Source organism: Thalassophryne amazonica, chromosome 6 (assembly GCF_902500255.1).
Source record: "Thalassophryne amazonica chromosome 6, fThaAma1.1, whole genome shotgun sequence".
NCBI classification, from domain to species: Eukaryota; Metazoa; Chordata; class Actinopteri; order Batrachoidiformes; family Batrachoididae; genus Thalassophryne; species Thalassophryne amazonica.
The window spans coordinates 111256337-111278631 of record NC_047108.1 but is presented as its reverse complement, the minus strand read 5'-3'; the positions used below and the strand labels follow the sequence as shown (position 1 = coordinate 111278631).

The 22295-nt window shown below is 43.7% G+C and overlaps 1 protein-coding gene across 1 annotated transcript in view; it reads left to right on the top strand.

Moving 5' to 3' along the window:
- gmeb2 (glucocorticoid modulatory element binding protein 2) overlaps positions 1 to 12869 on the top strand; it is a 61420-nt gene extending 48551 nt beyond the window's left edge. Inside the window, exons 9-10 of the mRNA XM_034173138.1 lie at positions 7425 to 7547; positions 11802 to 12869. Of these exons, the coding sequence (XP_034029029.1) occupies positions 7425 to 7547; positions 11802 to 12409 (731 nt within the window). The 3' untranslated portion in view covers positions 12410 to 12869. The remainder of the gene's footprint in view (positions 1 to 7424; positions 7548 to 11801) is intronic.
- The last annotated feature ends 9426 nt before the right edge of the window (positions 12870 to 22295 follow it).

Genomic DNA, 22295 nt, shown 5'->3' with positions numbered 1-22295 from the left:
CTGGGTAGTCCATCAGAGTAAATGTAAATGTTATTAAGAAATGATCAGACGGAAGGGGGTTTTCAGGGAATACTGTTAAGTCTTCAATTTCCATACCATAAGTCAGAACAAGATCTAAGGTATGATTAAAGTGGTGGGTGAACTCATTTACATTTTGAGCAAAGCCAATCGAGTCTAACAATAGATTAAAACAGTTGCCCCAAGGCGCTTTATTGTAAGGCAAGGCCATACAATAATGATGTAAAACCCCAACGGTCAAACGACCCCCTGTGAGCAAGCACTTGGCTACAGTGGGAAGGAAAAACTCCCTTTTAACAGGAAGAAACCTCCAGCAGAACCAGGCTCAGGGAGGGGCAGTCTTCTGCTGGGACTGGTTGGGCTGAGGGAGAGAACCAGGAAAAAGACATGCTGTGGAGGGGAGCAGAGATCGATCACTAATGATTAAATGCAGATGGTGCATACAGAGCAAAAAGAGAAAGAAACAGTGCATCATGGGAACCCCCCAGCAGTCTACGTCTATAGCAGCATAACTAAGGGATGGTTCAGGGTCACCTGATCCAGCCCTAACTATAAGCTTTAGCAAAAAGGAAAGTTTTAAGCCTAATCTTAAAAGTAGAGAGGGTGTCTGTCTCCCTGATCTGAATTGGGAGCTGGTTCCCAGGAGAGGAGCCGGAAGCTGAAGGCTCTGCAATGCAGTGTTGAGGCTGTCATTCTCAGCATCTCTGTGGATGTTAAAATCGCCCACTATAATTATCTTATCTGAGCTAAGCACTAAGTCAGACAAAAGGTCTGAAAATTCAGAGAGAAACTCACAGTAACGACCAGGTGGACGATAGATAACAACAAATAAAACTGGTTTTTGGGACTTCCAATTTGGATGGACAAGACTAAGAGTCAAGCTTTCAAATGAATTAAAGCTCTATCTGGGTTTTTGATTAATTAATAAGCTGGAGTGGAAGATTGCTGTTAATCCTCCCCCTCGGCCCATGCTACGAGCGTTCTGGCAGTTAGTGTGACTCGGTGGTGTTGACTCATTTAACATATTCATCCTGCTGTAACCAGGTTTCTGTAAGGCAGAATAAATCAATATGTTGATCAATTATTATATAATTTACTAACAGGGACTTAGAAGAGAGAGATCCCTACTTGGCTTGACAGTAAGCCAAGTAGGGAGCAACTAGCGGAGCGCTAGCAGCGTCATGACTGAGCGCTAGCAGCAATTAAGAGATTATCGCCCGTTTGCGCTTAAACTGCCTTGTTTCTGCTTACAATCAACTTTAGAATGATTAAGAGGTTTTACATTGTCATCTGACAGTTAATAATCACATTATTAGTGTGAAGTTCGCTGATCCACAGCAGGATTGTTTTCCACCGGCGCGGCTCCACCTGAAGCCCGAGGCACCAGCGCACATCCACCGGCGCGGCTCCACCTGAAGCCCGAGGCATCAGCGCAGTTCCACCGGCGCGGCTCCACCGAGGCCCGAGGCATCAGTGCAGTTCCACCGGCGCGGCTTTCCCGAGGCCCGAGGCGCCAGCGCGGAGTTATCTGACCATGTGTCCGAAGAAGGCACTGACGGCGGAGGAGGGAGACGATATCAAGAAGTCCCTGGACTTTTTGTCTGAGGAAATCTCTGTTGTTAAAATGCAGCAGAAATCCATTATGGAGCTGGTGGAAGAAGTGAAGGCTCTCAGGATCCAGAATGCCGAGAAAGACCGGCGTCTGGTGCACCTGGAGAACCGTGTTGCGGAGTTGGAACAGTACACAAGGATGAACGATGTTATTATTACAGGAATCCATATTAAACCTCGATCCTACGCACGGGCGGTGTCAGAAGACAGCGGAGGGGAGGCCAGTGAGCAGGAGGCCAGCTCAGTGGAACAACAGGTGGCTGACTTCCTGCAATCTAAAGGTATTCAAATGGACTGTAATAACATTGAAGCGTGCCACCCCCTGCCCAGGAGAGAAGATGGAGACAAGCAAGCAGTTATAATGAGGTTTGTCAACAGAAAACATAAAATGGCATTGTTAAAACAGGGACGGAAACTTAATGGAACAAACGTATTCATCAATGAACATCTGACCAAAAGAAACGCAGACATCACCAGAAAAGCTCGTTTCTTAAAAAAGCAGGGAAAAATTCAACAGACATGGACATCTAACTGCAAAACATTTATCAAATTGAATGGAACACCAGAACAAGCGAAGGTTATGGTAATCAGGAACATCGAGGAACTGGACAAATACGACCAATAAGGTATGAGGACACAAACACATCACAACACCATGACACAGACCAGAGGAACCTATTCATCTACTACATCATCTACATCTGGAGACAAGAAGGATATAACTCAAAGGATTGCTGATCATGGAAAAGTAGAACTGAGAACATTTAAATACACAGACCACAATGTACTGGACTTGGAGCACGATATAGACCCGGACAATAATTTCTTCTCAAATATCAATGACAGTTGTTGCTATTATACAGATGAACAGTTTAATCGGATCATTAAAACGGATAACAAATTATCAATAATCCATTTCAACAGCAGAAGTCTATATGCAAACTTTAACAACATTAAAGAATATTTAAGTCAGTTTTAAAAAATATTTAACATAATTGCTATATCAGAAACATGGATCAATGAAGATAAAGGAATGGATTTTGAACTGGATGGATATGAATTTAATTGTGTAAACAAAGAATAAGAGTACAGGAGGAGTGGCTGTGTATGTGGATAAGAACATGGATTATAAAATAGTAGACAATATGACAACTGTGATTGATAACTTATTAGAATGTATAACTATTGAAATATGTGAAGAAAAAAGCAAAAATGTATTAGTCAGCTGTATATATAGAGCACCAGGATCTAGTGTTGAAACATTCACTGACTGTATGGGAAAAATGTTCTCAAAAACTAATCAAAAAACTGTGTTCATTTGTGGTGACTTAAATATTGATCTGCTCAATCCAAATAAGCATAAAATAACAGATGAATTTATCAGTATAATGTACAGTATGAGTTTATATCCAAAAATCACCAGGCCAAGCAGAATTACATCCCATAGTGCTACCTTAATTGATAATATATTCAGCAATGATATTGAGAATAACACTGAGTGGATTATTAATCAATGACATTAGTGATCATCTACCAGTTTTCATCATTTATAATAGAAACCATCGGCGGAATCAGCCAGAGGAGAAAATAAAATACAGGCGAGTACGGACAGAGGAAAACATGAACACACTAAAGAAGGATTTACAGGAGCAAAACTGGGAAAAGGTATACAGTGAAAGTGATGTTGATAGTGCATATGAAACTTTTTTTACAAATATTTACATCATTATATGATAAAAATTGTCCAATTAAACAAGACTACAGAAAACAAAAAATCCAAGCTCGACCATGGATGACGAAAAGGTTACGAAATGCATGTAATAAGAAAAATACACTGTATAGAGAATTCATTAAACTAAAGACTAAAGAGGCAGAAAATAGATATAAGAAATACAAAAATAGATTAACTAATATTATACGGTATGTAGGAAGGAATATTATAGTAACATTATATAATAACAAAAACAATATTAAAGGAATATGGGATATATTAAATAGCATTATCAAAAATGGTAATAAAAAACAGAGTTACCCTCAGTATTTCATTGATGATAATGTCATGAAGGAAAATAAGGATGAGGTAGTCAACGGTTTTAATAATTTTTTTGTAAATATTGGACCAAGCTTGGCAGAAAAAATTCCCGATTCCCAACCTGAGGATTGGGATAATAATCTCATAGAAAGAAATCCCTGTTCAATGTTCCTCACAGCAGTGGATGGAAAAGAAATTATAGACATTGTGAATAATTGTAAATTTAAAACATCTACCGATTTAAATGAAATTGATATGGTGGTGGTAAAACAGGTCATTGAATGGATCGTAGAACCATTAACATACATCTGTAACTTATCATTTCAAACCGGTAAATTTCCCAATCAAATGAAAATAGCTAAGGTTGTGCCGCTGTATAAGACTGGGGATAGACACCACTTCACAAATTATAGACCTGTTTCTTTGCTTCCACAATTTTCCAAATTATTAGAAAAGTTATTCAATAATAGATTAGACAAATTCATAAATAAACATAAATTACTTACTGATAGTCAATATGGATTCAGAGCCCATAGTTCAACATCACTTGCATTAATAGAATCAGTTGAGGAGATTACAAACGCCATAGACCACAAATTACATTCAGTTGGAATATTTATAGACCTTAAAAAGGCTTTTGATACAATCAATCATGACATATTAATCAATAAACTTGGACAGTATCGGATTAGGGGGTGGTGTTGCACTGGGTGAGAAGCTACTTAAGTAACAGAAAACAGTTTGTGAAGTTGGGGGAATATACATCATCATGCTTGGACAATGCTTGTGGCGTCCCACAGGGGTCAGTATTGGGTCCAAAACTTTCTAATTTATATAAATGATATTGTCAATGTTTCCAAAATATTAAAATTAGTATTATTTGCAGATGACACAAGCATTTTTTGTTCAGGGGGTGATTTGCATGAGTTACTGAGGAGGATCAGCATAGAAATGGGAGAATTGAAAATATGGTTTGATAGAAACAAATTATCATTAAACTTAAGTAAAACAAAATACATGTTATTTGGCTATTGTAATACAGACATACAGGTTCAGTTACAAGTCGAGGGGGTAGATATTGAAAGGGTACATGAAAATAAGTTTCTGGGGGTGATAATAGATAAGAAACTGGAAGACTCATATAAAACATATACAAAGTAAACTGTCAAGAAGCATTTCAGTTCTAAACAAAGCGAAACATTCTGGACCACAACTCACTCCGCATTCTTTACTGCTCACTGGTTTTACCATATTTACAGTACTGTGCAGAGGTATGGGGTAATACTTAGAAAGGTACAACACAATCACTATCAGTAATGCAGAAAAGAGCTATAAGAATTATTCATAATACTGGCTATAGAGATCATACAAATCCACTATTTTTACAATCCAAATTCTTAAAATTCACAGACTTGGTTCATTTTCAAACAGTACAAATCGTGTATAAAGCAATAAACAATTTACTTCCAGCAAATATTAAAAATGTTTTTTAACAGATCAGGGGATTGCAATCTGAGGGGAAAATTTAATTTAAAGCATCAGTGGGCACGAACAACATTAAAAGGTTTCTGTATTTCTGTCTGTGGGGTGAGGATGTGGAACAGATTGGGAGTGGGGCTCAAGCAATGTGCAAGCATGAACCAGTTCAAACAGCGGTACAAAAATATGTTTTTTTCTAGGTATAGGGAGGAGGAAGGGTAATGAGGGTTAGGGTGTTTTTGTTTTTTGCTTTGGCTTGTAAATATATAGTATTTTGTATGTAAGTAGGTATGTGTAGGTGTATATTTATGTTTGTATATATATGTATATGTGTGTATATATATGTATGTGTGTGTATATATATGTATGTGTGTGTGTATATATATGTATGTGTGTGTGTATATATATGTATGTGTGTGTGTATATATGTATATGTGTGTGTGTATGTGTGTGTGTATATGTATATATTGATATCGGTTTAGGTGTGTAGGAATCTATGTGTATATGTGGCAAAGGGTATCACTGGTTGTGGGGAAGAAGGGGTAGGGAAAAATAAGCTGATGCTTCACCCTACCCCTTTTCGGACATGTTGGGTACACAGTAGGAACTTTTTTTGTTGTTGTCTTCACTGAACTATCTTGTAATTGTTGTTGTATCAAATAAACAGTTTTCATTCATTCATTCATAATAGACCACATTTAACTGTTTTAGTCTGGTGCAGTTGAAGGTGCTATATTATTTTTTCTTTTTGAATTTTTATGCTTAAATAGATTTTTGCTGGTTATTGGTGGTCTGGGAGCAGGCACCGTCTCTACGGGGATGGGGTAATGAGGGGATGGCAGGGGGAGAGAAGCTGCAGAGAGGTGTGTAAGACTACAACTCTGCTTCCTGGTCCCAAGCCTGGATAGGCACAGTTTGGAGGATTTAATAAAATTGGCCAGATTTCTAGAAATGAGAGCTGCTCCATCCAAAGTGGGATGGATGCCGTCTCTCCTAACAAGACCAGGTTTTCCCCAGAAGCTTTGCCAAGTATCTATGAAGCCCACCTCATTTTTTGGACACCACTCAGACAGCCAGCAATTCAGGGAGAACATGCGGCTAAACATGTCACTCCCGGTCCGATTGGGGAGGGGCCCAGAGAAAACTATAGAGTCTGACATTGTTTTTGCAAAGTTACACACCGATTAAATATTAATTTTAGTGACCACCGTTTGGCGTAACCGGGTGTCATTACTGCCGACGTGAATTACAATCTTACCAAATTTACGCTTAGCCTTAGCCAGCAGTTTCAAATTTCCATCAATGTCGCCTGCTCTGGCCCCCGGAAGACAATTGACTATGGTTGCTGGTGTCGCTAACTTCACATTTCTCAAAACAGAGTCGGCAATAACCAGAGTTTGTTCCTCGGCGGGTGTGTCGCCGAGTGGAGAAAAACGGTTAGAGATGTGAACGTGTTGGCGGTGTACATGGGGCTTCTGTTTAGGACTACGCTTCCTCCTCACAGTCACCCAGTCGGCCTGCTTTCCCAGCTGCTCGGGATCTGCTGGAGGGGAACTAACGGCGGCTAAGCTACCTTGGTCCGCAGCGACAACATGGGCCTGGCTAGCTGTAGGGTTTTCCAAGGTGCGGAGCCGAGTCTCCAATTCGCCCAGCCTGGCCTCCAAAGCTCCGAATAAGCTACACTTATTACAAGTACCATAACTGCTAAAGGAGGCCGAGGAATAACTAAACATTTCACACCCAGAGCAGAAAAGTGCGGGAGAGACAGGAGAAGCCGCCATGCTAAACCGGCTAAGAGCTAGTAACTGCGCTAAGCTAGTGGATTCCTAAAAACACACAAAGTGAATAATGTGTAAATAATTTAGAGGTGATTCAGCAGAGGGACTGCTTTAGTTAAGGCACGTGAAGATTACACTGTGAAACAAATCGTTATCTAGTTAACTAGATCAAGCTAACTGTGCAGATTAAACAGCTAACAGATACAGCAAAACACTGCTGTGCTCTGGAACAGGAAGTGATACAATACCGCAGTGAGAGCCAACCACCATTAGAGGCAGTAGAGGGAAACTATTCAACACAGACGTTCACTGTAGCGTCTTCGGCCTCTACGTGGCAGTCGTAAAGCAGCGACGTGCAGGAACCAGGGTTCTGATCCGGGTCCAGGAACAGTTTAGTCGTCTGCGTTGGGACGTTTCTGTCATTTTATTTTTGCAGTTCTGCCTCAGACTGGACTTGGTCTGACCGTGCAGCATCTCTTTGATCCGTCCTTCTTCTCTTCTCTCAGATGCTGTTTTGCTGAATAACATTGTGCAGAACTTTGGGATGTTGGACCTGGTGAAGAAGGTTCTGGCAAGTCACAAGAATCAGATGGACCGACACAGAGAGCAGTACACACGCAGCCTCGCAGGTCAGCGAAGTCAGAAGGTTGTGTTCACGACATCTTGCATTCTTTAAATCCATCAGATACCAAACGTATGCACTCACAGGGCGCATCGGGCAGAACACTGCAGGGACTCGAACACTTGTCACAAGTCACCGCAGGCTTCATCACAAAGTGTTTCCGTTTGAAACCCGGTGGCATTGACAGTACAACTGAATAAGCAAAACTAAAATTCACATCATAATATTGTCGAACTCTGCTAAAATTGACGTGTCGATATTTTCATCCATCCGCGACACGACTGATCGAACTCTGCTAAAATTGATGACGCGATGTTTTCATCCGTCCGCGACTGATTGAACTCTGCTAAAATTGATGCCGTGATATTTTCATCCATCCGCGACGTGACTGATCAAACTCTGCTAAAATTGACATTGAGATATTTTCACCTGTCTAGGGAGCACTTTTTGCTTTCAACTGTACTACTTTAAAGATAGAATCTTAATGCACTTGCGATCTGTGATCACGCACAAAAAATGCTCCACTCTCTCTGCATAGATTATATACTGTGGTCGTAAAACTTGGGCAGCGAAAAACTGTGCATTAAACGTGTCACGATTCTGATCGGTACGTTAAACGAATCATGGTTGTGATCGGGACATTAAATGGATCACAGCTTTGATCATGTGTTAAGCGGGTCATGGTTCTGATCAGACATTATATACGTAGACGCCTCATGGAGTGCTGCTGCCTATTACAGCTGACGTATCAGCTGGCCACCATCTTGGATGGGTCCCTGTTGCACCCACAGTGCATTTATTTGTACAGAGGAAGGTGTTTTTACCCAATTTTCCCATGGTTTGGTTTGTTAGAAATGGCAGTTATGATACAGAATGCTGTCACACATTAAAAATACGTACTTTCATGCTGAAAGACTTTGTCTCATGCTCTTTAACAGAGACATTCATTCATTCATCTTCAACCGCTTATCCGAGATTGAGTCGTGGGGCAACAGTTCCATCAGGAGACCCCAGACTTCCCTTTCCTGGGCCACATTGACCACCTCTGACGGGGATCCCGAGAGGTTCCCAGTCCAGTGTGGAGATATAATCTCTCCACCTAGTCCTGGGTCTTCCCTGAGGTCTCCTCTCAGATGGATGTGCCTGGAACACCTCCCTAGGCAGGCGCCCAGGAGGCATCCTTGCCATATGCCCAAACCACCTCAGCTGGCTCCTTTCAGCGTGAAGGAGCAGCGACTCTACTCCGAGCTCCCCCAAAGACATACAAACAAAGACATATGGTATGGCATATACAGTGAGGAAAATAAGTATTTGAACACCCTACAGTTTTGCAAGTTCTCCCACTTAGAAATCATGGAGGGGTCTGAAAATTTCATCTTAGGTGCATGTCCACTGTGAGAGACATAATCTAAAAAAAAAAATCCATAAATCACAATGTATGATTTTTTTAATAATTTGTTTGTTACTGCTGCAAATAAGTATTTGAACACCTGCCAATCAGCAAGAATTCTGGCTCACACAGACCTGGTAATTTTTCTTTAAGAAGCCCTCTTATTCTGCACTCTTTACCTGTATTAATTGCACCTGTTTGAACTTTTTACCTGTATAAAAGACACCTGTTCATACACGCAATCAATCACACTCTAACCTGTCCACCATAGCCATGACCAAAGAGCTGTCTAAGGACACCAGGAACAAAACTGTAGACCTGCACAAGGCTGGGATGGACAACAGGCAAGCAGCTTGGTAGAAGACAACAACTGTTATGATTATTTATTAGAAGGTGGAAGAAACACAAGATGACTGTCAATCTCCCTCGGTCTGGGATTCCATGAAGGATCTAACTTTGTGGGGTAAGGATGATTCTGAGAAAGCTCAGAACTACACAGGAGGACCTGGTCAATGACCTGAAGAGAGCTGGGACCACAGTCACAAAGATTACATTAGTAACACATGATGCTGTCATGGTTTAAAATCCTGCAGGGCAGCAAGGTCCCCCTGCTCAAGCCAGCACATGTCCAGGCCCGTTTGAAATTCACCAGTCACCATCTGGATGATCCAGAGGAGGCATGGGAGAAGGTCATGTGGTCAGATGAGACCAGAATAGAGCTTTTTGGAATCAACTTCACTTACCATGTTTAGAGGATGAGAACAACCCCAAGAAAACCATCCCAACCATGAAGCAAGGGGGTGGAAACATCATACTCTGGGGGTGCTCTTCTGCAAAGGGGACAAGACGACTGCACTGTATTGAAGGGAGGATGGATGGGGTCATGTATTGTGAGATTTTGGCAAACAACCTCCTTCCCTCAGTAAGAGCATTGAAGATGGGTCATGGCTGGGTCTTCCAGCATGACAATGACCCCGAACACACAGCCAGGACAACTAAGGAGGGGCTGCGTAAGAAGCATTTCAAGGTCCTGGAGTGGCCTGGCCAGTCTCCAGACCTGAACTCAATAGAAAATCTTTGGAGGGAGCTGAAACTCCAAACCTGAAAGATCTAGAGAAGATCTGTATGGAGGAGTGGACCAAAATCCCTGCTGCAGTGTGTGCATACCTGGTGAAAAACTACAGGAAACGTTTGACCTCTAATTCCAAACAAAGGCTACAGTACCAAATATTAACATTGATTTTCACAGGTGTTGAAATACTTATTTGCAGCAGTAACATACAAATAAATTATTTAAAAAATCATACATTGTGAATTCCGGATTTTTTTTTTTTTTTTTTTTTTTAGATTATGTCTCTCACAGTGGACATGCACCTAAGATGAAAATTTCAGACCCCTCCATGATTTCTAAGTGGGATAACTTGCAAAATCGCAGGGTGTTCAAATACTTATTTTCCTCACTGTATGTCATGCATATTTATCTTGAACATTGGACAGACAAATTATTTGAATGTAAACTTGAAAAAAAAAATTAGGTGTTTTTAGAAAATTCCTTCAAGTCCTGAATGAAAATCCACCTTTATTCATACGGATGAACTGTTGTGTTGCTATAAATCAGTTTACTAAAGTGTTTAGGTCACAAATGTAAAAAAAAAAAATCATACATTGTGATTTCTGGATTTTTGTTTTTTTAGATTGTCTCTCACAGTGGACATGCACCTAAGATGAAAATTTCAGATCCCTCCATGATTTGTAAGTGGGAGAACTTGCAAAATCGCAGGGTGTTCAAATACTTATTTTCCTCACTGTAGATAAATGTATAAATTAATTTTATAATTTACTAAAGAAACAAGTTTGGATTGTTCATTTCAGTTTATTCACCTGGTTTTGTTAAAAAGATGAATCAAGAAGAGATGCGCATCCTATAAAACAGTGTGCTGGATCAAGGTGAGACAAATATTAAAGCAAAAATCTGCACAGACTAAGCGCTCCCATGCAAAAAAAAAACAAAAAACAACAAAAAACCAACCAAACAAAAAAGCTTTTATTAGATATCCCTAATAAAATAAAAACACTTTTTATTTATTTATTTGCATGGAAGCAATTAGGGTTTTGCAAGATATTTATTACATTTTTTTTCAAGCCCAGGAAAAGAAAGTTCCAGGTCATTCCAGGGTCTTAAACTACCTTGTTAGTCGTTTGACTGGGGCTGCGATGTGGTGCAGCCGTACTTTGTGAAATACAGACACCACTCAATTCCAGAGAATTGTGAAACAAAAGCGCATAACAAGTGGATGGAAATGTGCACAAATACACTCTTTCTTTTTTTGTTTTTGCCTCTAATGAAAATTTGCTTTAGAGTTATGATTCTAGTTTAAGGGAAACAGAGCTAATGAGAGAGAGGACCAGTTCCTGCTGTAATAATGTTACACGTAAGTACTGTTTGTTATGATGACATAATATTACAAATGGTAAAGTAAGCAAAATTATTGTTCAGTCTTATTTATGAAAAGTAATCCCACTCGATCTGGTTTCTATACTGTGGCGGTTATTGCAACTGTAAGCAGCACAAAATACCGGCATATTTTCTCATTCTCCATTGACTCCAGTTGACTCTGGTGCGAGCCTATTGTGAAGAGACCCATCCAATATTGCGGCGGCGTTGCAGCAAGTCATGAGACGTCTACGTATATAATGTCTATGGTCCTGATCGGTGTATTTAATGTGTCACGGTTCTGATTAGTGTGTTCAGTGGGTCATGGTCCTGATCGGTGTGTTTAACGGGTCAGATGTTAAATGTGTTGTGTGTTTAGTTCTGCGGGTCGTGAGTGTTTCCTCCGTGTGTTCTGATCAGGTTCCTCTTCACTGCAGCTCTGGAGCACCAGTGTGACGAGCACAGGAAGCGGGCCAAGGAGCTGAAGAGTAAATCCCAGCACCTCAACAATGTCCTGATGACCCTCACCCCGCTGCCTGCAGCCACTGCCGCCAAACGGCCCCGGCTGACCCGCGCCGTCTCCGGTCCAGCCTCCGTCAATGCCGCCCCGCTTCAGATCACGCTGCCACTCAGCCAGCTGGCTGGACTACCAGTTGGCAAGGTGCTGACAGTGGCAGGAGCCCCAGCTGGCAGCGGGTACACCCTCCTGACCTCGCCGGTCATCGGGCCGGAGCTGGCCACTGATGCCTCAAATCTGACTGTAGTGTCCGCGGGGGCAGGTCAGGAGGCCACAGCTGCAGCCGGCACCGCTGCGGCTTCAGCGGCCTTTGTTAAAGTGGTTGGATCTCAGTTTCAGTTGGTAACTTTGCCAGCCGCGCTCCCGAGCCAGGCCACGGCACAGAACGCTGCCCTTTCTCCGCCTGTTGGTGGCGTCGGCGTTGCCACAGCTGATGTGCCCGGTGAAGACCGAGGTGTCGGTGCTGTGGAGGGTGAGTCGGTCCAGGTGGCAGAAGAAGATGGGGAGCAGGCAGCACAGCAGCACTGAGAGAACCTGCTACCAGCTCCCTGCTGGACGTTTGAACCCTCGACCCGCTGGTCCCCCATTTGTTCTGCTCGGACTCTGTAAATAGTTTTTATTAAATTCAGATGTGTGTTTGCGTCAGCTTTTTTTGTTTTTTTTTTCTGCTCTCGTTGGTGAACTTTAATGAAGTTTGTTGCATTAATTGTGTATGTTAAAAAATCACCATGGTTACCTCCTCCTGCAGAAAGTGAGGAGGCTTCTGATGTTTCTCTACAATCTGCTGGAATCAGAATGTTTTTGCACCCGTGCACATACCATGAGCACGGAGACACCCCAGCTCAGATGTGGGAGGAGCTTTTAATATATGTCAGAAAACATCATTTTCACAGCCAGTCAGAAGGTTTCTATGTCACCATGAGTGAAGTCCATCGCTTGTCATCTTACGTCACCTGTGACTGAAGAGGCAAAATGCAAATAAACAACCTGCGGTGATTCTTTTCATCGACTGTAACTTTATTTCAATGCAGATGTATGAAAACATTTTTTTTTGTTTTATTTCTAGTCAACTTCATTTCATTAGTTAATTTTGTGTAACATATTACAAAAAATTAGGACTCAGCAGCATTTAGCTCCTTGTAGTTTTGTCATTTCTTCTCACAACACGTAAGAGATTTTAAAGTGTAGATAACACGTAATGTTATGAATATTTAAGACTTAAATTAAATAACAGTATGAAATTTATCTTTTCCTGGTGCACAGTTCTTGAAGAGATGAATGGAATGGACGTGGACCGTTTGAAGGAGAACATGCAAACGCCAGACAGAAAGGACCAGGAACCAAGAAATGTCTGAGTCAACAGTGCCAACCACTCATCCACCGTGCCGCCCGAAGTCGTGTTCCAGAGCATCAATATTATTATTGAACAAACACAAATTGAAAATGTTAATGAACCTCAAAGCTGAAGGTTAGACAAAGAAGAGTTTTTATTTTCTCATAGGAAGACACACACACACACACACACGGGTAATTACTCAGCTAAAAGAAAAACTTACATTTTCTCAACTCACATTTATTAGAGTCAATATAACAAATATAAGTAAATATAACAAATGGCTCAAAAATGAATAAACACTAGACATTTCAGAAATATTCAGTGATGTCACTGCTCTTCTTAATAACCACCACGAGTCCTCCGTCCCTGGAGTCGGTCCGTTTCTTCATCCGTTGGCGATCAGTTTTTGTTTCCCTTTGTTCATGTTTAAGAAGGACCCAGAGGTTCTGAGTAGGGTTGAAGTCCAGTGTGGACGGGGGCGTGTCATTCTGTGGTCTCTGTGGACTTTGCTGAGCAGTGAAGGACTTGAATGTCTGTGTATTTTGCAGCAATTTGATTCTATTTTGTAGCAAACCAGTCTGCCACGAAATGCACCCCCCCCCATAAATTCATAATTTGTTGTTGGTGACTGCTGCTTCTACAACCCCTGGCAAAAATTATGGAATCACCGGCCTTGGAGGATGTTCATTCAGTTGTTTAATTTTGTAGATAAAAAGCAGATCACAGACATGACACAAAACTAAAGTCATTTCAAATGGCAACTTTCTGGCTTTAAGAAACACTATAAGAAATCAGGAAAAAAATTGTGGCAGTCAGTAACGGTTACTTTTTTAGACCAAGCAGAGGGAAAAAATATGGACTCACTCAATTCTGAGGAAAAAATTATGGAATCATGAAAAACAAAAGAACGCTCCAACACATCAGTAGTATTTTGTTGCACCACCTCTGGCTTTTATAACAGCTTGATGAATGACAAACAGTACTCTTCATCAATCTGGCTCCAACTTTCTCTGATTGCTGTTGCCAGATCAGCTTTGCAGGTTGGAGCCTTGTCATGGACCATTTTCTTCAACTTCCACCAAAGATTTTCAATTGGATTAAGATCCGGACTATTTGCAGGCCATGACATTGACCCTATGTGTCTTTTTGCAAGGAATGTTTTCACAGTTTTTGCTCTATGGCAAGATGCATTATCATCGTTAAAAATGATTTCATCATCCCCAAACATCCTTTCAATTGATGGGTTAAGAAAGTCCGGATTTTAATCCAATTGAAAATCTTTGGTGGAAGTTGAAGAAAATGGTCCATGACAAGGCTCCAACCTGCAAAGCTGATCTGGCAACAGCAATCAGAGAAAGTTGGAGCCAGATTGATGAAGAGTACTGTTTGTCACTCATTAAGTCCATGCCTCAGAGACTGCAAGCTGTTATAAAAGCCAGAGGTGGTGCAACAAAATACTAGTGATGTGTTGGAGCGTTCGTTTGCTTTTCATGATTTCATAATTTTTTCCTCAGAATTGAGTGATTCCATATTTTTTTCCCTCTGCTTGGTCTAAAAAAGTAACCGTTATGACTGCCACAATTTTTTTTTCCTGATTTCTTATAGTGTTTCTTAAAGCCAGAAAGGTGCCATTTGAAATGACTTTAGTTTTGTGTCATGTCTGTTATCTGCTTTTTTTTCTACAAAATTAAACAACTGAATGAACATCCTCCGAGGCCGGTGACTCCATAATTTTTGCCAGGGGTTGTATAGAAGACGGTTCTCTTACTTGGAACATTCAAGTTGAAAATCTTTGTACGAGGCTCCAACAGAGGATGTTTCCTTAGGAGACTTGGACTGTATGATGTCAGCAGCAACATCCGCTTTTTATATTTCAGATGCTTTTACAGAGTTTGACACGATCTTGGATGCAAACCTGGTGTTGAACCAAGTCCAAGCTGGGGCATCTGATTAAAATAGCCTTGAGAATTCTCGAGATCAGGGCATCGAGATCAGGGCCACTGTAGCAGCTTTGCTCTATGTTGTTTCTGACTCTTCCCACTGTGTCTTTGTCTCCTCCCACTCACTCCCCTCAGGACACAAACTCACAATCTCCAGTGGGGGCTGGTGGACAAGTCGGCCAAAATCTGGGCTCTGGACTGAGTGTCCAGAGAATCTGAGTGAGACCTGTTGACTACCACAGGCACAGCACCTCCTGCTGGCCTCCATTGCACTACCCTCAGGTAGACGACTGAGGTTGAAAATCTTCTAGGCTGAATAAGAACTGATTCATCCCAGTCATGTCGTATGTTTGTGATTCATTGCCCGGAACCCTTTGGGGACAATAAAGTACTTATCTGAACCAGTCAGGCTTCATGGTGCTGAGGGTGGACACCACTCAGAACTCAGGAAAGGGCAGGTGGACTTCTGTGGAAACATCATGAAGATGTACAGAAATGCTACAAAGAATGGATCCAGGGTGGAATCAATCCATCGTCTTTTGTTTACAGGAACACAGTGACCGGCATCACGAAGCCTTCAGTCAGCTGGTGTTCTGTCCAGATGAGCTCCCCACCGAAGAAAACCCACGGAGGCTTTGTCTTTACATAAAAAATACAGTAATAAGTGTCTTTTCAATAAAAAAAAAGTAAAGTCTTTAAAGCAGAACATTGCCGTTAAATGACGGGGAGCTCATCTGGACAGAACACCGGGTCAGACCCCTGTTACCTCATGAGGACAGCTGTGCTCCCACCGCCAGCAGGGGGCAGTGCAGACTGAGCCACATTTTACAACCAATCATATTCAGATACACAAACAAAATACTTCAACAATAATTGAATCCACACCTGAGGTCCTGGCTGCAGTAATGAGGACAGGCTCTGTCCCCGGGGGATGGGGACGAGTGTCTGCTCCTCGCTGCAGAGCATCTTATCTCCTAATAAACTCATGTATCGTCTGTCGGAACAAAACCTTTCAAATGTTAAATAGGTTCATTCTTATTGTGGTACTTTTGCTAACTGTCCTTTATATTTATTACTGCTGTTGTGGTTTTCTATCTAATTGTATTGTTGTTGTATTATGGATGGCACGGTGGCTCAGTGGTTAGCACGGTTTCCTCAGTCATAAAGTTCTTGGTTCTTTCTGTGTGGAGTTTGTGTGCGCTCCCTGTGTTGGCGTGGGTTCCCTCTGACTCCTCCCACTTCCAGAGACGTGCAGGTTTGGTGAACTGGTAACTTTAAATCAGTGGTTCAACATGATTGGAGCATTTTAAATTTTGACCCCTGTAGCTCATTAGAGGTCAGCTCCAGGATGGCTCCATATCTGAAAATAAACATTAGTTCATTTAGAATATGTGTGCCAAATTTCATGCTTTTATCACAAACTGAACAATTGTTTTGCTGTGCCACAGCGCGACGCCAAAGAAAACCCGCCCCCTCTCCACTTTGGACACCAATGGTTTAAACTGGCCATAGGTCTGATTGAGTTTGTCAGTCTGTGTGTAGTCCTGTGACAGACCGGTGTCATGTCCATGGTAAACCCCGCCTCTCACCGTGAGACAGCTTCCCTCCTTGACTGGTAAAGGGACATATTGGACCGGACCACACACACACACAGACATGATGATGATGATGGAGAATGAATCTCTGTGACTTTGTGCCCGATGCGCTTTTTATTTCCTTTTATTATTTTTTGTTGTCACATTAATGATGGTCAGTTTTTGTAAATGTGTTTCCAGTCAACATGTCCAGTTCCCTACCTGTCCTGGACACTGTTCTTTGTCTTTCGGCTGTTCCCGTTAGGGGTCGCCACAGGAGATCAATTGTTTCTATCTCACCCTGTCCTCTGTACCTTCCTCTGTCACACCAATCACCTGCATGTCCTCCCTCAGCATATCCATAAACCTCCTCTTTGGCCTCCCTCTTCTCCTCCTGCCTGGTGGCTCCATCCTCAGCATCCTTCTCCCTATATACCCTGGGTCCCTCCTCTGCACATGTCCAAACCATCTCAATCTTGCCTCTCTGACTTTGTCTCCAAACCGACCCACCTGAGCTGTCCTTCTAATATGTTAATTCCTAATCTTGTCCATTCTTGTCAGTCCCAAAGAGAATCTCAACATCTTAAGCTCTGCCACCTCCAGCTCTGCATCCTGTCTTTTTTTTAGTGCCACTGTCTCTAAACCATACAACATAGCTGGTCTCACTACTGTCTTGTAAACTTTCCCCTTCACTCTTGCTGATATTCTTCGGTCACAAATCACTCCTGCCACCTTTCTCCACCCATTCCACCCCGCCTGCACTCTCTTCTTCACCTCTCTACCACACTCTCCATTACTTTGAACAGTTGACCACAAATATTTAAACTCATCTATTTTCACCACTTCTACTCCTTGTAACTGCACTATTCCACTGGGCTCCCTCGCAATCACACAAATATACTCAGTCTTGCTTCTACTGACTTTCATTCCCCTTCTCTCCAAAGCATATCTCCACTTCTCCAGACTAGACTCAACTTCCTCTCTACTCGCACTACAGATCACAATGTCATCTGCAAACATCATAGTCCATGGGAACTCCTGTCTGATCTCATCCGTCAACCTGTCCATAACCACTGCAAAGAAGAAAGGACTCAGAGTTGATTCTTGGTGTAATCCCACCTCCACCTTGAATGAGTCTGTCGTTCCGACTGCGCATCACCGCTGTCACACTATTCTTGTACATGTCCTGCACTACCCTAACATACTTGTACTTCTCTGCCACTCCAGACTTCCTCATACGATAACACAGCTCTTCTCTTGGCACCCTGTCATAAGCTTTTTCTAAGTCCACAAACACACAGTGTAACTCTTTCTGGCCTTCTCTGTACTTCTCCAACAGTATTCTCAGAGCAATCATTGCATCTGTAGTGATCTTTCTCTGCATGAAACCATATTGCTGCTCACAGATCTTCACCTGTTTTCTAAGCCTAGCTTCTACTACTCTTTCCCATAACTTTATGCTGTGGCTGATCAACTTTATGCCCCTGTAGTTACTGCAGCTTTGCACATCACCCTTGTTCTTGAAAATAGGAACCAGCACACTTTGTCTCCACTCCTCAGGCATCCTCTCACTTTCCAAGATTTTATTAAACAATCTGGTTAGAAACTCTACTGCCATCTCTCCTAGACATTTCCATGCCTCCACTGGAATGTCATCTGGACCAGCTGCCTTTCCACTCTTCATCCTCTTCATAGCAGCCCTCACTTCTTCCTTACTAATTTCTTGTACTTCCAGATTTACTCTCACAACATCATCCAGCTTTTTCTCTCGCTCATTTTCTTTATTCATCAGCTCTTCAAAATATTCCCTCCACCTTCTCAGCACACACTCCTCACTTGTCAGCACATTACCATGTACATCTTTTACCACCCTAACCTGCTGCACATCCTTTCCAGCTCTGTCCCTTTGTCTGGCCAATCGGTACAAGTCCTTTTCTCCTTCCTTACTATTCAACTTCTTGTACAGCTCGCAGTATGCCTTTTCCTTCGCTTTTGCCACTTCTCTTTTCGACTTACACTGCATCTCCTTGTACTCCTGTCTACTTTCTTCATCTCTCCGACTATCCCAAAACTTTTTAGCTATCCTCTTTCTCCTTATGCTTTCCTGGACCTCTTCATTCCACCACCAAGTCTCCTTGTCTTCCTTCCACTGTCCAGATGTCATACCCAGTACTGTCCTAGCTGTCTCCCTCACCATATCTGCAGGACTTTTCCAGTTGTCCAAAATTGCTTCCCCTCCAACCAGTGCTTCTCTCACCTGCTCGCTAAATTTCACACAACAGTCTTCCTCCTTCAGCTTCCACCATCTGTTCTTTTGTTGAGCTCTTACTCTCTTCTTCTTTACCTCTAAAGTCATCCTACAAACAATCATCCTATGCTGTCTAACAACACTCTCTCCTGCCACCACCTTACAGTCTCTGATTTCTTTTAGCTTGCATCACCTATAAAGAATGTAGTCCATCTGTGTGCACCTTCCTCCACTCTTGTGTTACTCTGTGCTCCTTCCTTTTCTTAAAGTAGGTATTCACCACAGCCATTTCCATCCTTTATGCACAATCAACTACCATCTGTCCTTCCCCATTCCTATCCTTGATACCATATCTACCCATTACTTCCTCATCACCTCTGTTCCCTTCACCAGCATACCCATTGAAGTCCGCTCCTATCACCACTCTTTCATGCTTGGGCACACTCTCCACCACCTCATCTAACACACTCCAGAAATCTTGTTTCTCCTTCATCTCACAACCTACCTGTGGGGCATATGCACTGATGATATTCATCATCACTCCTTCAATTTACAACTTCACACTCATCACCCTGTCAGACACTCGCTTAACCTCCAACACACTTTTAACATACTCTTCCTTTAAAATGACCCCAACTGTTGGGGAAGGTGAAATGCACAGACCCACACCAGGGGGTGTAAATGAACGGCCAATAGAGATGCCAGTAAATACAATTTATTGCTGCAAATGTGCACAACAGGTCCAATACTGCTTTTAGTCTGTCAATCAAGCTACACAAAAGATGATGCGTGGGCAGGCCCGAGGGTAGGCGATGCCTATCCATAGAAGAGCCGGGACCCACGAGGTTCCACCGCCAACGGAGACCTGCAACACACCGGAGCCGCCAAGTCCTGAGTCCCCAGGTGGCCACCGCTTCCAGCTGTCAGATCCGGTACTGCTGGCAGGAACAGACACAGGTTAAAGGTGGGTGTGTTTACACCCAGCAAACAGTCAGCAACTCACAGAAATCCTCTTGTAGGAATAAATCCAAATACTCCCAGAGTGCAGAGGAAAACTGGAGAACGTGCAGTGTCAAATGTTATACTCAGTAAGTCAGAAGTGAGGAGTGGAGACGCCAACTCCTCCGACTTCCACAAACTCGGCTACAAGCTGCAAGTATAAGTCACAATTGCAAAGACTTCAGTTACAATGAATGTGCGTACGGCACAAAACGGCTGAGTCGGTTTACCTGACAGGTAAGCTGATAACTCGGCAGAGGTATGGTGTCTCTCCCAGGCCTTTATGGATGATGCTGATGAATTGATGGGTGATAGCTGTCAGAAGCGGTGCTCCTGTGAGGTGACTATGTCCTCTAGTGCCTGAAACCCGACGACAGGCAGGGTGCCCTCTGGTGGTGAGCCAGCAGTACCTCCTCTTCGGGCGGCCCACACAACAGGCCCCCCCCCCTCAATGGGTGCCTCCTGGTGCCCAACCTGGCTTGTCGGGGTGTCACTGGTAGAAGTCGGCCAGGAGGGCCGAATCCAAGATGAAGCTCCTCTTCACCCAGTAGCGCTCTTCGGGTCCGTACCCTTCCCAATCCACCAGATACTGGTAACCCCGACCCCTCCAGCGAACATCAAGGAGCCTCCTAACTGTCCAGGCTGGCTTGCCGTCGATGATGTGGGCAGGAGGCTGCGCTGGTCCGGGGGTGCAGAGGTCTGAGATGTGATATGGTTTGATCTTTGAAACATGGAACACGGGATGTATCCGCAGTGAAGCAGGGAGTCTGAGCTTCACTGCGGCTGGACTGATGGCTTTTACGATGGGGAATGGTCCAATGTAGCGATCAGTCAACTTGGGTGAGTCCGTGAGCAGAGGGATGTTTTTGGTGGAAAGCCAGACCTCCTGTCCGGGCTAGTAAGCGGGGGCCGGGGCTTGTCAGCGGTCTGCATGGGTCTTCACCTGCGTCTGGGCTCTCAGAAGGGCAGAGCGGGCTGTCCGCCACACCCGACGGCACCTTCTGGGTTGGGCCTGGACCGAGGGGACCTCGACCTCTCCCTCCACGGCTGGGAATAATGGGGGCTGGTACCCCAAACACATTTCAACGGCAACGGCTGGAGGAGTCCCTTCTCTGGTTGATTGACGGCCTTGCCCCTGGCACCTGTTGTGCAGGCCCGGACATAATCCCGGACGTCGGCTTCCATTGACGCCCACCAGAACCGCTGCTGGACCACTGCCACGGTTCTTCGCACCCCTGGATGGCAGGAGAACTTGGAACCGTGACAGAAGTCCAAAACCTCAGTCCTTGCATCTGGTGGGACGTACAATCGGTTAGCTGGTCCACCGCCGGGGTCCGGGTGACGAGTCAGGCCCTCCCTGACCACTTCCTCTACGTCCCACGTGAGGGTGGCGACGACAGTGGACTCCAGCAAGATGGTGTCAGGTGGATGTACTCCAGGTTCTGATGGTCAGTGAAAACCGTAAATGGAACCACAGCTCCCTCCAACAGGTGTCTCCACTCCTCAAGGGCCTCTTTCACCGCCAGGAGTTCCCGATTGCCGACATCGTAGTTCTGCTCTGCCGGGGTTAACCTGCGGGAGAAATAGGCACAAGCATGGAGAACCTTATCGGATTCCCTGCTCTGGGACAGCACGGCTCCTATCCGAGGCATCCACTTCAATGATGAACTGGCGGTTAGGATCGGGCTGCACCAGACTGGCGCAGTCGAGAACCGGTGTTTCAACTCCCTAAAAGCGGCTTCACACCGATCCAACCAGGTGAAGGGGACTTTTGTGGAGGTCAGGGCTGTAAGGGGACCAACAACCTGACTATAGCCCTTAATGAACCTCCTGAGAAAATTTGCGAAGCCGAGGAACTGTTGCAGCTTCCTAAGGCTTACCGGTTGGGGCCAATCTTTCACCGCCGCTACCTTGGCCGGATCGAGTGCGACAGAGTTGGAGGAGATGATGAATCCCAGGAAGGACAAAGAAGTACGGTGGAACTCGCACTTCTCGCCCTTCACAAACAGCCGGTTCTCCAACAACCGCTGCAGGACCTGACGTACATGCTTAACATGGGTCTCAGGGTCCGGGGAAAAGATAAAGATATCGTCCAGATACACGAAGACAAACCGATGCATGAAGTCCCGCAAGACATCATTTACCAACGCTTGGAACGTCGCGGGGGCGTTAGTGAAGCCGAACGGCATGACCAGGTACTCAAAGTGACCTAACGGGGTGTTAAATGCCATCTTCCATTTGTCTCCCTTCTGGATCCGAACCAGGTGATAAGCATTTCTAAGATCCATTTTGGTGAAAATTTTGGCTCCATGCAGGG